Source organism: Lampris incognitus, chromosome 12 (genome assembly GCF_029633865.1).
Source record: "Lampris incognitus isolate fLamInc1 chromosome 12, fLamInc1.hap2, whole genome shotgun sequence".
In the NCBI taxonomy this organism is placed as follows: Eukaryota; Metazoa; Chordata; class Actinopteri; order Lampriformes; family Lampridae; genus Lampris; species Lampris incognitus.
This window is the reverse complement of record NC_079222.1, coordinates 31487097-31499207: the sequence shown is the minus strand read 5'-3', so window position 1 is coordinate 31499207 and position 12111 is coordinate 31487097. Positions and strand designations below refer to the sequence as shown.

General features: G+C 44.4%; 1 protein-coding gene across 1 annotated transcript in view; it reads right to left on the bottom strand.

The window, feature by feature from the left end:
- Window positions 1-11902, bottom strand: part of sardh (sarcosine dehydrogenase) — a 95655-nt gene extending 83753 nt beyond the window's left edge. The window contains exons 1-5 of the mRNA XM_056290933.1: window positions 11746-11902; window positions 8142-8331; window positions 2440-2576; window positions 858-1036; window positions 342-521 (exon numbers count right to left, since the gene is read on the bottom strand). Of these exons, the coding sequence (XP_056146908.1) occupies window positions 342-521; window positions 858-1036; window positions 2440-2576; window positions 8142-8326 (681 nt within the window). The 5' untranslated portion in view covers window positions 8327-8331; window positions 11746-11902. The remainder of the gene's footprint in view (window positions 1-341; window positions 522-857; window positions 1037-2439; window positions 2577-8141; window positions 8332-11745) is intronic.
- Between the last annotated feature and the right edge of the window lie 209 nt (window positions 11903-12111).

The window sequence follows — 12111 nt, the reverse complement described above, 5'->3', positions numbered from 1 at the left end:
CAAATCAGCCTATCGGATTCCTTCTTTCTGTTGTATCTCTCCATCTAGAATTATTCCCACACCATCCTTTTTACTGTCTGTCCCATGGTAGTAGATCTTATAATCTCCTCCAATCTCTCTTGCCTTGCTTCCTTTCCACTCTGTCTCCTGTCACTCTGCTGTTCAGATAATACTCCTAAGTTTAGCGAAACCAATCTTACATGAAATGTTATGAAATGATCTTTACCCGCTTGAGCTGCATAATATTCAGCATATTTCCACTAGCAGAACAAAGCATTAGTGTAAATCACCGGCCAAACAAGAGAAACTCGGTGATCAGGCCATTAACCGATTCACATTACCGTGGCTCCTCTGGCTGACGCAGCTCTGGTGAGGGTGGTGCATGTACCCGCTGGGTCCATGGTGCCATCTTTGGGCACATACAGAGTACCATACAAGTCGTCAACGTTCATCAGAGGGTATAGGTCCTTGGTCTCCGCAGGAGAAAGGACATGGGACTCGATGCCATAAACTTTACCGAGCTAGAAGATACAGAAAATGGTAAGGACCAATTTTACACAACAATATTAAAAACCATCCATTCATCTTTAATAAATGACAGCTCTAAACAGATACACATTATATCGATCCTAAAATAGAAGAAAGCAGCAAAAAAAAAATCAGTGGTCAATAAACCAACAACTGAATTAACTGTATACATTTACAATCTATTTAAGAATTTAACTGCAGTTTCATTCTGTACTTTATTTCATAAACATCCATCCATATATTCATCCATCTGCTCATTAATGTACTACATCCATGCTTCTTCTTTTCCCAATGAATATCAACCAGCATTTTCTGTTGCCCGTCCATACCGACATGAGGCGCTTGTACTCATCCAGTCTCTGTTTGTTGGACGCAATGAAAAGGCCTCCGTTCTGGATCCAGCCAGTGCTGAGACCCGTCTCCTCCTCCAGGTCTTTGCTGATCACATTTCTGGTATGGGCTAAGAGCTCCACCTCAACGTCACTGGGGCGCAGCTGCCAAAGCAAGCCTATAGGGATCACACACGCACACACACACAGTCCGTGTTGGTTGTTCAAATGCAAATGTGTTCAAAAAAGAAGGCATATGAGTTCACGCACATGCGGGCAATAAAACACAGACACGACGGTCCTCTAGACACCATGTAGATACAAACACACAGACTCACACCATCTGTATGTGAAGGAGTGGACACCCACATGCATGCTGACGACATTGTCTTGAGGGAAATGCAGAGGAAGTGGCTCATATATTGTCACAGGCAGTGGTGAAAGTAACAAAGTGGCTTAGTGACTCCTATCCAGCTTTGAAAGTGGATAAAACAGTGGCCACGTTTTTTTTTGGGGGGGGGGGGGTTGTTACAAATAAACACAAAATTGACTACTCCAACAACTGCTCAAAGAATCAAAAGTGTGTCTGAGTTTAAAGTGACAAGATATATGTTGCCCATAACTATATTTTGCTAGTTGACTGGACTTTTATGCAGCTCTAGTTGGATTTGGTCTTAGATGATCTAATTCAAGATGCAGGGCAGCCGACTCACACCGTTATTCTTCATTATTTTGTGTAAGTTGACCAAAGAAAAGCATTTGCAAAAACCGGGCCAGGAATAAAACCTGAAGACATTAATGTGTTTGTTTTTGTTTTTTTTCATTAAATCTTGAATTTCATTCACATGTCATGTCTATGTGGCGAATAAAGATTCACAAAGGAGCTGCGCACCACCCATGCAAACCAGAACTTGTGAGAACTTCTCTGAGGTCCAGCTAGATTAAAGGCTAGTTTACCCCACAAACATCAATTTACACTTTGAATGAATGTCGGTTAAGAAAAAATAAATAGACCCCCCCCCCTTTTTCTCCCCAATTGTACCCAGCCAATTAGCCCACTCTTCCGAGCCGTCCCGGTTGCTGGTCCACCCCCTCGGCCGATCCGGGGAGGGCTGCAGACTACCACATGCCTCCTCCCATACATGTGGAGTCGCCAGCCACTTCTTTTCACCTGACAGTGAGGAGTTTCGCCAGGGGGACGTAGCACATGGGAGGATCACGCTATTCCCCCTAGTTCCCCCTCCCCCCCAAACAGGCGTCCCGACCGACCAGAGGAGGCGCTAGTGCAGCAACCAGGATACATCCGGCTTCCCACCCACAGACACAGCCAATTGTGTTTGTAGGAACGCCCGACCAATCAGCAGGTAACATGGGGATTCGAACCAGCGATCCCTGTGTTGGCAGGCAACGAAATAGACCACCACGCCACCCAGACGCCCGCAAGAAAAAATATTTTACCCAAGAATCCCTGAAACACATTGCTTCTGCATTAACCAGGCTCTGGTCATCTCCCAGCTAGACTACGGCAACTCCTTCCTTGTCGGCACCCAGTGCTCACTGCCATCCACACACACTAAGTTACCTGCCGTGTGCCACGTGGTGCCAGCGGTCAGTCTGTCTCTTTCCAGCAGGACCACGTTTGTCATACCCATTTTAGCCAGGTGGTAAACAGTCTGACAGCCCAGGCTGCCCCCTCCGATCACCACTGCATCTGCTGACCTACAACAGAAGACATGTGAACAAAACATGGGTGCAAATAAATGTTTCTGTGGCGAGCTGCAATCTACCGCCAACCTATTGCAGAATAAGGTATTTAATGCACAATTCATTCCAATTATACACTGGGTATTTCTATGAGCCTTTATCACTAATGACTGCAATTAATAACTATTTCAAACTGCAGAAAGTTATTTTCAAATCTTTATTTCCATCAAAACCAGTTTCTGAGTATAATCCAGGAAAAGATAAGGGTCAAAGACTCAGGAGCAGAGAATATTGAGACGATCAACGATATCATTGATTTTGATCATTATTCATTCAACAAATAATCATGTTATCCTATTTATGATGGGCTGAAATAAAAAATCATGTGGGAAAAAGCACTTTCTCGCTGCTGCTGTCATGTGAAAACTTCTTTGAGCGCACATTAGTGAGATGAACGTAACGTTCTCCAAGTTTATGGCACAAAGTGTGTGAAGGCAATTTGCCTGCTATATAATCATATATATGATAACTGATTAACTTGTAATCTTTGATCTAATCTGTAATCTTTGTAATCCTGTAGTTAACATATCTGCCTGAAAGGATGTGATCAATATAATCAATCTCCACTTGAGGTAAATTGATTGGATAAAACTTTGTGCTTTAATTCTGGTCCTGATGGATGAATCCAAACAAAACATCCTCCTGTCAACACATTCTTCTTCTTCTTCTTCTTCTTCTTCATCTTCTTTTTCTTTTTATATATCTTTTTCTTCTTCTTCATTGTTTTTACCCCTGTGCTCATCTAGTGCACCGTGTGTCTTAGTGTGTGTGCTAGAACATGATACACATGATATGGGTACCTGTTTTTCTTACTGTGCGATATAGTTTCACTGGTGGTCATAGAACGCTTTGGACACCTTTAAGAGACAAGAACTACGCACATCAATCATTTTTCTTTGGGAAATCAATTCAACACATCTTGTTGATGATGTGGTCCTTGCTACTGAATATAATCTTATCTAGTGAAGTTTCAGGAGCAGGACCACTTCTCAACCCCCCCCCCCCTCCTAGCATTCCTATAAATACCCACCTAACACCAATATGGGGATCGCTAGTTTGAATCCCCGTGTTACCTCCAGCTTGGTCAGGCGTCCCTCCAGACACAATTGGCCGTGTCTGTGGGTGGGAAGCCGGATGTGGGTATGTATCCTGGTCGCTGCACTAGCGCCTCCTCTGGTCGGTCAGGGCGCGGGGAGGGGGAACTGGGGGGAATAGCGTGATCCTCCCACGCGCTACATCCCCCTGGCGAATCTCCTCACTGTCAGGTGAAAAGAAGCAGTTGGCGACTCCACATGTATCGGAGGAGGTATGTGGTAGTCTGCAGCCCTCCCTGGATCGGCAGAGGGGGCGGAGCAGCAACCAGGACGGCTCGGAGGAGTGGGGTAATTGGCCAAATACAATTGGGAGAAAAAGGGGGGGGGGGATCCCACCTAACCTTCACCATCTCTTCTGCTCTCTTATTCTGCATCCCCTCCACCCCCACCCTATTTCTCTCTGTTTCTTCCTCTCCTTCCTCCCCTTCGTAGAGCCCTGGGGGGGGGGGGGACTGTCGTTGTCCACATGCTACAGTGGATTCCCTACAAACCTTCCCCACAACACAGTCAGTAAGCAGGAGAACTACAAGAACTACACAAATCAATCATCTTTCTTGAATAACTCATTTCAACAGATCGTGTTGATGGTGTGGTCCTTGCTGGTGAAAGTCGTATTAACTCATTTTAGTGTATGTCTTTAATAAATATAATGATTCATTTTTTTGTTCAGGCTGGTCTTGAGAAAAGTTAGATCAGCTAGACTTGCATTGCTGAGTGTAAGTCTAACCAATCGAAAAACTCCTTGCAACCACTTTTCTCTTCCCACACCCTCCTGTGGGGCTGCAGCTACCCCATACTGGGGGTAAAACGGCCTAATGCATGAACTCACCCATAGTGCCAGTGACCTTTGGGCCCTGGTGATAATATTTATATATATATATATATATATATATATATATATATATATATATATATATATATATATATATATATACTTTAATGATCCCCGTTGGGAAATTACGCTCTGCATTTAACCCATGCTAGCTGTGTAGCTAGGAGCAGTGGGCAGCCACCGTGCAGCACCCAGGGACCACCACCAGTTCTTCTTGCCATCCCTCGGTCAGGGGCACAGACAGGAGTATTAACCCTAACTTGCATGTCTTTTTTGATGGTGGGGGAAACCGGAGCCCCCGGAGAAAACCCACCGCAGGCATGGGGAGAACATGCAAACTCCACACAGAGGACGACCTGGGACGACCCCCAAGGTTGGACAACACTGGGGTTCGAACGCGGCAGCGCTAACCACTGCACCACCATGCCGCCAATACATACATCTTAATATCAAATATCACAGGCATTGTATGATGAATTTATGTTTTAAATTCTAAGGTATTTTTATGGCATCTAATTTTGTCTCTTAAAGGTGTCCAAAGCTTTTCATGACCACTAGTGGAACTACACAGCACAGTAAGAAACCCATATCATGTGTATTATGTTCTTCTAGCACACACACTAAGATGCACGTGCACTAGATGAGCACGGGGATAAAAACAATAAAGAAGAAGAAAAAGATGTAGAAGAAGAAAAGGAAGAAAAAGAAAAAAAGGATGAAGAAGACGACAACAACGTGTTGACAGGAGGATGCTTTGTTTGGATTCATCTATCATGTCCAGAATTAAAGCACACATTTTTATCCAATCAATTTAACTCAAGTGGAGATAGATTATAGTGATCACAACCTTCCAGGCAGATATGATAACTATAAAGCATTATAAAACTCATTGCCATCACTTTAAACTAAGCTGAGTTTTGTTTTTGTTTGTTTTGGGGTTTTTTTTTTCATTTTATTTTGATGACCATCAAACTTATATGTGTAGACTTAATAAATGAATATAATAATGCTATTGCCATACTGGGACTACTCAGTGACAATAACTCCATCGCAGCCTATCAACACTCCATTTCTCATTTTACACAATGGTGTATGGACAACTACCTTCAACTGAATGTAGGCAAGACAAAAGAACTAGTCATTAACATACCAAACACACCGCTCGCTGGAGTGAACCCCATCTCCATCCACAGCAAGGCAGTAGAACAGGTTAACAACTTCAATTATCTTGGACTCACTTTAGACAGTAAACTCAGCTTTGAGCAACACATCACTGATATCTATAAACGATCCCAGCAGAGACTCCACATCATCCGCAAGCTCAGATCACCTTCTGTTGCCCCCCTCCTCCCCCACCTCCTGTTGTTACCTTACAAAAGCATAATCCAACCCATCCTGCTGCACTGTTCCCCCGGTTTCTATAGACCCTCTTATGACCTACGTCACGCATAGTATGCGTGCGCACTTTGGCAGCAAAAGAGGCAACTTCTCCGTCTCCAGTCAGTGCAGAGTGCAAGTGGATTTTTGATCGACTGATATTTACATTTTTAAAATGTCATCTTGTTGTGTTGTGGGTTGCCAGAACAGGTCTAGCAAAACTAAAGATATTCCATCGGGGAAAAGACCGTTCAATGCAAACAGGTGAAGATTGTGGCTACAAGCAATAAAACGAGTCTAGATAAATACATAAGTGTCTATCATAACAAAAAGAAGTTATACTGTAGCATAAATAAGAGGTTATAGCATACAATTGTATGGTCGCAAATAATAAAATCCATTTTTTGCTGCCAAAATGTGCGCGCATACTAAATCACATGATCACTGTTTACCAACTGTAAAAGGGTCTATACCATGCTGACCATCTCCAACAAAAACACTCTTACCAGGATCACACATGCTGCCTCCACGGTCCCCTACACCCAACCTCTCAGCCATGAACGACAGAGCATCACACACCTTGCACTCACAATAGTGAATGACACCGATCACCCCCTCAATCCATATTTCACACTACTGCCATCGGGCCGCAGATGCAGAATTCTGAAATAGAGAAGAGCTCGCTTTGGCAGAATCGTTGTCCCTTCTGCCATAGCAGCACTACACAAACTGCCTCGCCGACCTAGCATAGAGCCAGACTTATCTGTGAGTGAATGTTACGTGTTTTTGAAAGTTATGTGTTTATGTATCTGTATGTATATCTGTACGTTGCAGTGCAGTTATCTGTATGTTCCTGTGCATGTACTGGCCGTGAAAACAAATTTCTTTCAGGACAATAAAGACTTCCTCTTCTTCTTTTGGCTTGTTCCCTGTTTCCCAGGGGTCACCACAGCAGATTTGATGGTTTCCATCAGTACCCTGTCAGGGCACTGCACCGCACAGCACCGATGGCAGCCTTGTCAAGCCACATAATGATTTGGCAAAAATTGACATCGGATGCCCTCCCTGACACAACCACAAATCCTTTGGACAGGGGCATGGGTAAAGCGCTGGATGCAGGACAATGAAGACTCTATCAATGTAATGAAATGTAACGAAAGCATTAGAAAATCAAAGGTAAATAAATTGATTAAATAAATGAATACATTGACTTGAAAGGTCAATTGTGCTGTAACAAAATATCATCTGCTTTTAACCCTTCAAATGGGAAATTGAAAAGAGATTATGGGTTACAATAACACAGTTTAGCATTGTCTAAGTTACATTTTTAATGACAGTAGGCTGATCAAAGAAAGTTGAATCAGTTCATCTGGACACGTTTATTGAGAGAAACGTTTAAGTGACCTCTTCAGTCTCAACTGACTGCAGGTACCCCCACCCTTATAAACAATACAGTGGCATAATGACCGAAACGAACGATCGGTGTCATATGCAAATAGGCGTGACAATAAATTTGCATATGAAATTGATCGTTGATACTGGGTTATACGCCCCCTCAACCATTAAGATCTGCAGATGGAGCCCTGCTGGTTATTCCCAGGTCTGGGTTTGTCACAAAGGGTGAACGGGCTTTTGCTCTTAGAGCCCCCACACAATGGACCTCTCCTCCTGTTGAACTAAGACTAACCAAGTCTCTAGCTTCTTTTAAATCTCGTCTTAAAACTTTTGTGAAAGCTTTTACAAATGTTTGATATTTGTTTTTTTATTTATTCATACTGTTTTTATTTTTATTCCTACTTATTTGGTCTTATTCTTATTTTTGCCTTGTCTGGTTTTATTTCTTTGTAAAGCCACATTGTAGCATTGTTTTAGAAAAGTGCTATATAAATAAAGTTATTATTATTAAATGCAAACAATGCAACTTTTAAAACATTCAGAATAAAAGCTGTGCAGATATTTTATGAGGTTGGCAATATGTTCAACATGTTTGCTAGACCTCAAGGACACAAATAAAGTGTTTTGGGGAGAAACTTTGAACGTAAGCAAAAGCCAAGATGTTTACAAGGAAAACTCAATTGAATACCTTACATTTTTATTTCAAATGCTCTTACAGCCCTACGAAATGTTAATGTTAATAGATTGAAAATTCATCATCTGGCCCTGATGAACTTCCACCAATCACCATCCAGCTAATCATCAGTACAGTCACCCACTCACCTGGGTAAAGGTTTAGTGGGTCCAGCAGAGCCTCCGTCCTCTTGTTTGAGCGTCCGCTCATAGGGAACATCCTTCTCTTTAGTAAATTCTGAGCTGTAGGACCGACTGCTTGCCTGGCACGAGGGGGAGGGAGGGGGACGCACTGCTGACACCACCCTCCATACTGTTCTCCCTACGGAGGCCATGCCCCCTGTTAGAAGAATACACAAAAGTACAGAGTGAATGTGTGTGCAAGAATATTTGTCTGTACAATTATAATTTACAGCAATTTAAAACAAAAGCAAACATATTAATAAACCAGCAACCACTGACCGGCAAAAGTGGTGAGTCCAGAGCTGCCAAATTACAATCAAAATCAATCCAAAAGCCATACAGTGAGCTTCTGACCACTCATCTTGGATTTCTCTAATGCTGTCATTGGTTGGAATGGGCAATGGCGAGAAGTGCTTCTTTGGAAAGTATTGGAATAAGTTTGGATATTTTCAACCATGGATCGAGCACTTCAGACTTTAAGAAATAGCAAAGCTGTCCAAATCAGCAATAGGAACTAATGTCATTGTCTCTGCCACAGAGTATATTCTGGCTTGCCCAAGAACGTATTTTCCCCCTTTTTCTCCCCAACTGTACTTGGCCAATTACCCTATTGTCCGAGCCGCCCCGGTTGCTGCTCCACGCCCTCTGCCGATCCGGGGAGGGCTGCAGACTACCAAATGCCTCCCCGATATAGGTGGAGTCGCCAGCCGCTTCTTTTCACCTGACAGTGAGGAGTTTCACCAGGGGGGCGGTCTCAAGTTATAGGTGCTAAATGAATTGACTCAACTCATTGTACAACGTATTTGGTGATACTACGGAGAGCTACACTGTGTGTATCAAGCACAGGATGTCTTCTATGAAGGTATTTCGTAATCATCTCGGTGAAGCGTTGCAGAGAAACTGGAGTACAAACGCTCACAAAGACTTTGCGGAGACGCGGCCACACCCACTTCCAAAACCTCAAGAGTGTGTCAATAGTCAATGCAAGTCTACACACAACATTATATTACTCATGTAATGGGAAGGGGTATCTGGCAGCAAGACACCACAAACAGTAGTGGGGATTGAACAGCTGCCAAAATATACACAGGCACAAAACAGAGTGAAAGATAAAACACCAAGCATTGAACAGAACAAAATGTGGCGGATATACCCAAGGTTTTTACACTCTGTGTCCTTCTTTTGCTTATTTTCGCTGTTTATATTTCTGATTTCTTTGACTTTGACTATCAGTTGATAGGCAAACACTTACACACATCAGCCAGTGATGTACTCGGGATGTATGCTGAACAGGATGTCGAGCTGTGTTTCTTTACAACTTTAACCTGTCGAATTCAGTAGTCACATAACGCTTAATAACTTGCACAGTTAAAATATACGTTTTTATATATTGTGGCGAGACACAAATGAGGGTAGATTCACCAGGGGGCTGCTGCTCCTTTAAGGCAGACGTTCAGCGTGCTGACGTAGGCACTGCTTAGAGTGAGGGGGGGAGCCATGTTTGTAGCAACCTAGCGGTTAGCTGGTTGCCATGAGAGATGGTGCTGTATCTGTGTCGTTTTGTGTGGCGAGTAAACAGAATTGACTCGACTCGATCTCTCCGTCTCCTCATTCCTGCACTCCCACAATATATATACCCCCCCTTTTTTTCTCCCCAATCGTATCCGGCCAATTACCCCACTCTTCCGAGCCGTCCCGGTTGCTGCTCCACCCCCTCTGCCGATCCAGGAAGGGCTGCAGACTTACCACATGTCTCCTCCGATACGTGTTGAGTCGCCAACCGCTTCTTTTCACCGGACAGTGAGGAGTTTCGCCAGGGGGACGTATCGCGTGGGAGGATCTCGCTATTCCCCCTAGTTACCCCCCCCCCGAACAGGCACCCTGACCGACCAGAGAAAGCGCTAGTGCAGTGACAAGGACAGATACCCACATCCGGCGGATCATGAAGGCTCCAATATGGCGGCCACGCAGGCGCAAAGCGGCGACACACAGCAGCGGCCAATGAGGTGTGGCTGGCTGCCCCGATTAGCAGAGCCCTAGAAAGAGAGAGTTACGTCAACTCCGTAGACGTCAATGGGCCGCAGCAAAGGCGGATCATGGGAACCCCGGATAGTTCCAAACAGTGCGCATAAAATGTGTGTCACGTTGGAATATGTCTATATCTATATATAAATGTAAAAATATGAAAATATTGGTTAGTAGTGTAAACTACTAATAAGACACGTTAGCCCCTAGCTAACGGGCCTGACCCTTTAGCCGAGCGGTTAGTGTGTCGCCTTGTGATGCAGCACACGCCGTATCGAATCCCGCACCGGGCAACAAAATAACTGGTTACAGTAGTTACCAGAAATCGCGGCTAAGCGGCTCATTTTTAAATGACCCGCCAAGCTTCGTTTGGAACTATTCGGCGGCTACATGAACCACGTGACCCTCTCGCGTTCTGACCCCCTCGTTGACGCAGCTCTCTCTTTCTAGGGCTCTGCCGATTAGGTATGACGAAAAAACATTAGTGCAAACTCTCCCGGAAGCCATAGGCTGTGGTTGGAAAAGAAAATCGCGTTACCATGAAAGTCTATCAGAGCAATTAGTCGATTTTCAACCAGATTGAAACGGCTCCAAAGGGGCGGTACTCCACGGAACACGACTTGACGCTGATTGGACCATTGGTATGCAGAGGCAGGACAAACTGTCTAGAAAAGTCACGGCTAGTGCAACGCAATGGTAGACAATGACAGAAAAAACGTTTCCCCCATTCTCCTTGGGTTTTGCGTATCGCCCTAAGGAACAAACCGCCCCTGGCCTTGACTTGAATATTAACGTTTCAACAAGAGGAAACTGAACCACCCCAGTCTCGAACCACCGGCTGCAAGTGTCTTGAGGCAAGTTGCTTCTGTGAGGCTCAACGTGAAGAACTCTAGTCTGGCTACGCTCTGTGCGCTTTGCTTCTCCATAGAAAGGACTGGTGCGGTTCATCCTTTACGGAGCTGAATTGAACACATCGAATAAAACACTGAAAAATCAGGTCTATTTATTTGAGCCTGCGAGTCAATTCGCCGGGTAAAATTTGTCCACCTGGGGATCTGCAGCTCATCCACCCTGACGTCTCTTACCAATAGAAACGACTGAACTCACGATGAGAACGCAGAAGGATTTCAGTTTAGTGGGTGTTATAGGAAACTAGCTTAAGACGCGTACATAAGCTGCTGTTTCTGGCAGGGGGGGTTGTTAGTACTAATTCATTTTATGACAGTCGCTCACTGAAATGTAAGCCATTTGACACGTAGGTTGTCAAGCGTAGTGCCGTTGCATAATAACGTTGCACAGTGGGCATAATAACGCTGCACAGTGGCACACTGCATTTCCAGAGTAAAAATAACACATGCAGTCTCTTAAGCGTAGCGTGCACTTGCACGAGCGGTGAAATGCAGCGATGAAACGAATCCGGTCAATTGTCCCCAAAAAAGAAACCCTATCAAATGCAGCACAGCAACGCTTCAAACTTGCAAGAGAGGCTGGGACATGCACGAAGTGCAGTCCACCCAGACCGATGGATGATGACACGTGTACTTACAGCGTTTCTCAGATCCGTTTACGGCGAAAAGTAAACCGGGAAGACTCTCTCGCCCCACTTCCGACACGAGTTGAGAGTAAGTCACAAGCAGCTGGAAAATGGCCGAATAGGTTTTTTTTAGTAGAGAGAGAGAGAGAGAGAGAGAGAGAGAGAGAGAGAGAGAGAGAGAGAGAGAGAGAGAGAGAGAGAGAGAGAGAGTGAAGGGGGGGTGAAGAACCGAGGCAGTCAGCTGAACAGATATGGGACACACGACCACTCCCGCGGAGTCATTAGTTATCTAACGATAACAAGGTATGACATAGTGAACCAGACACCAATGAATGAAGCGACAAATAACGACATGTAGACCTCATGAACACCTACAAA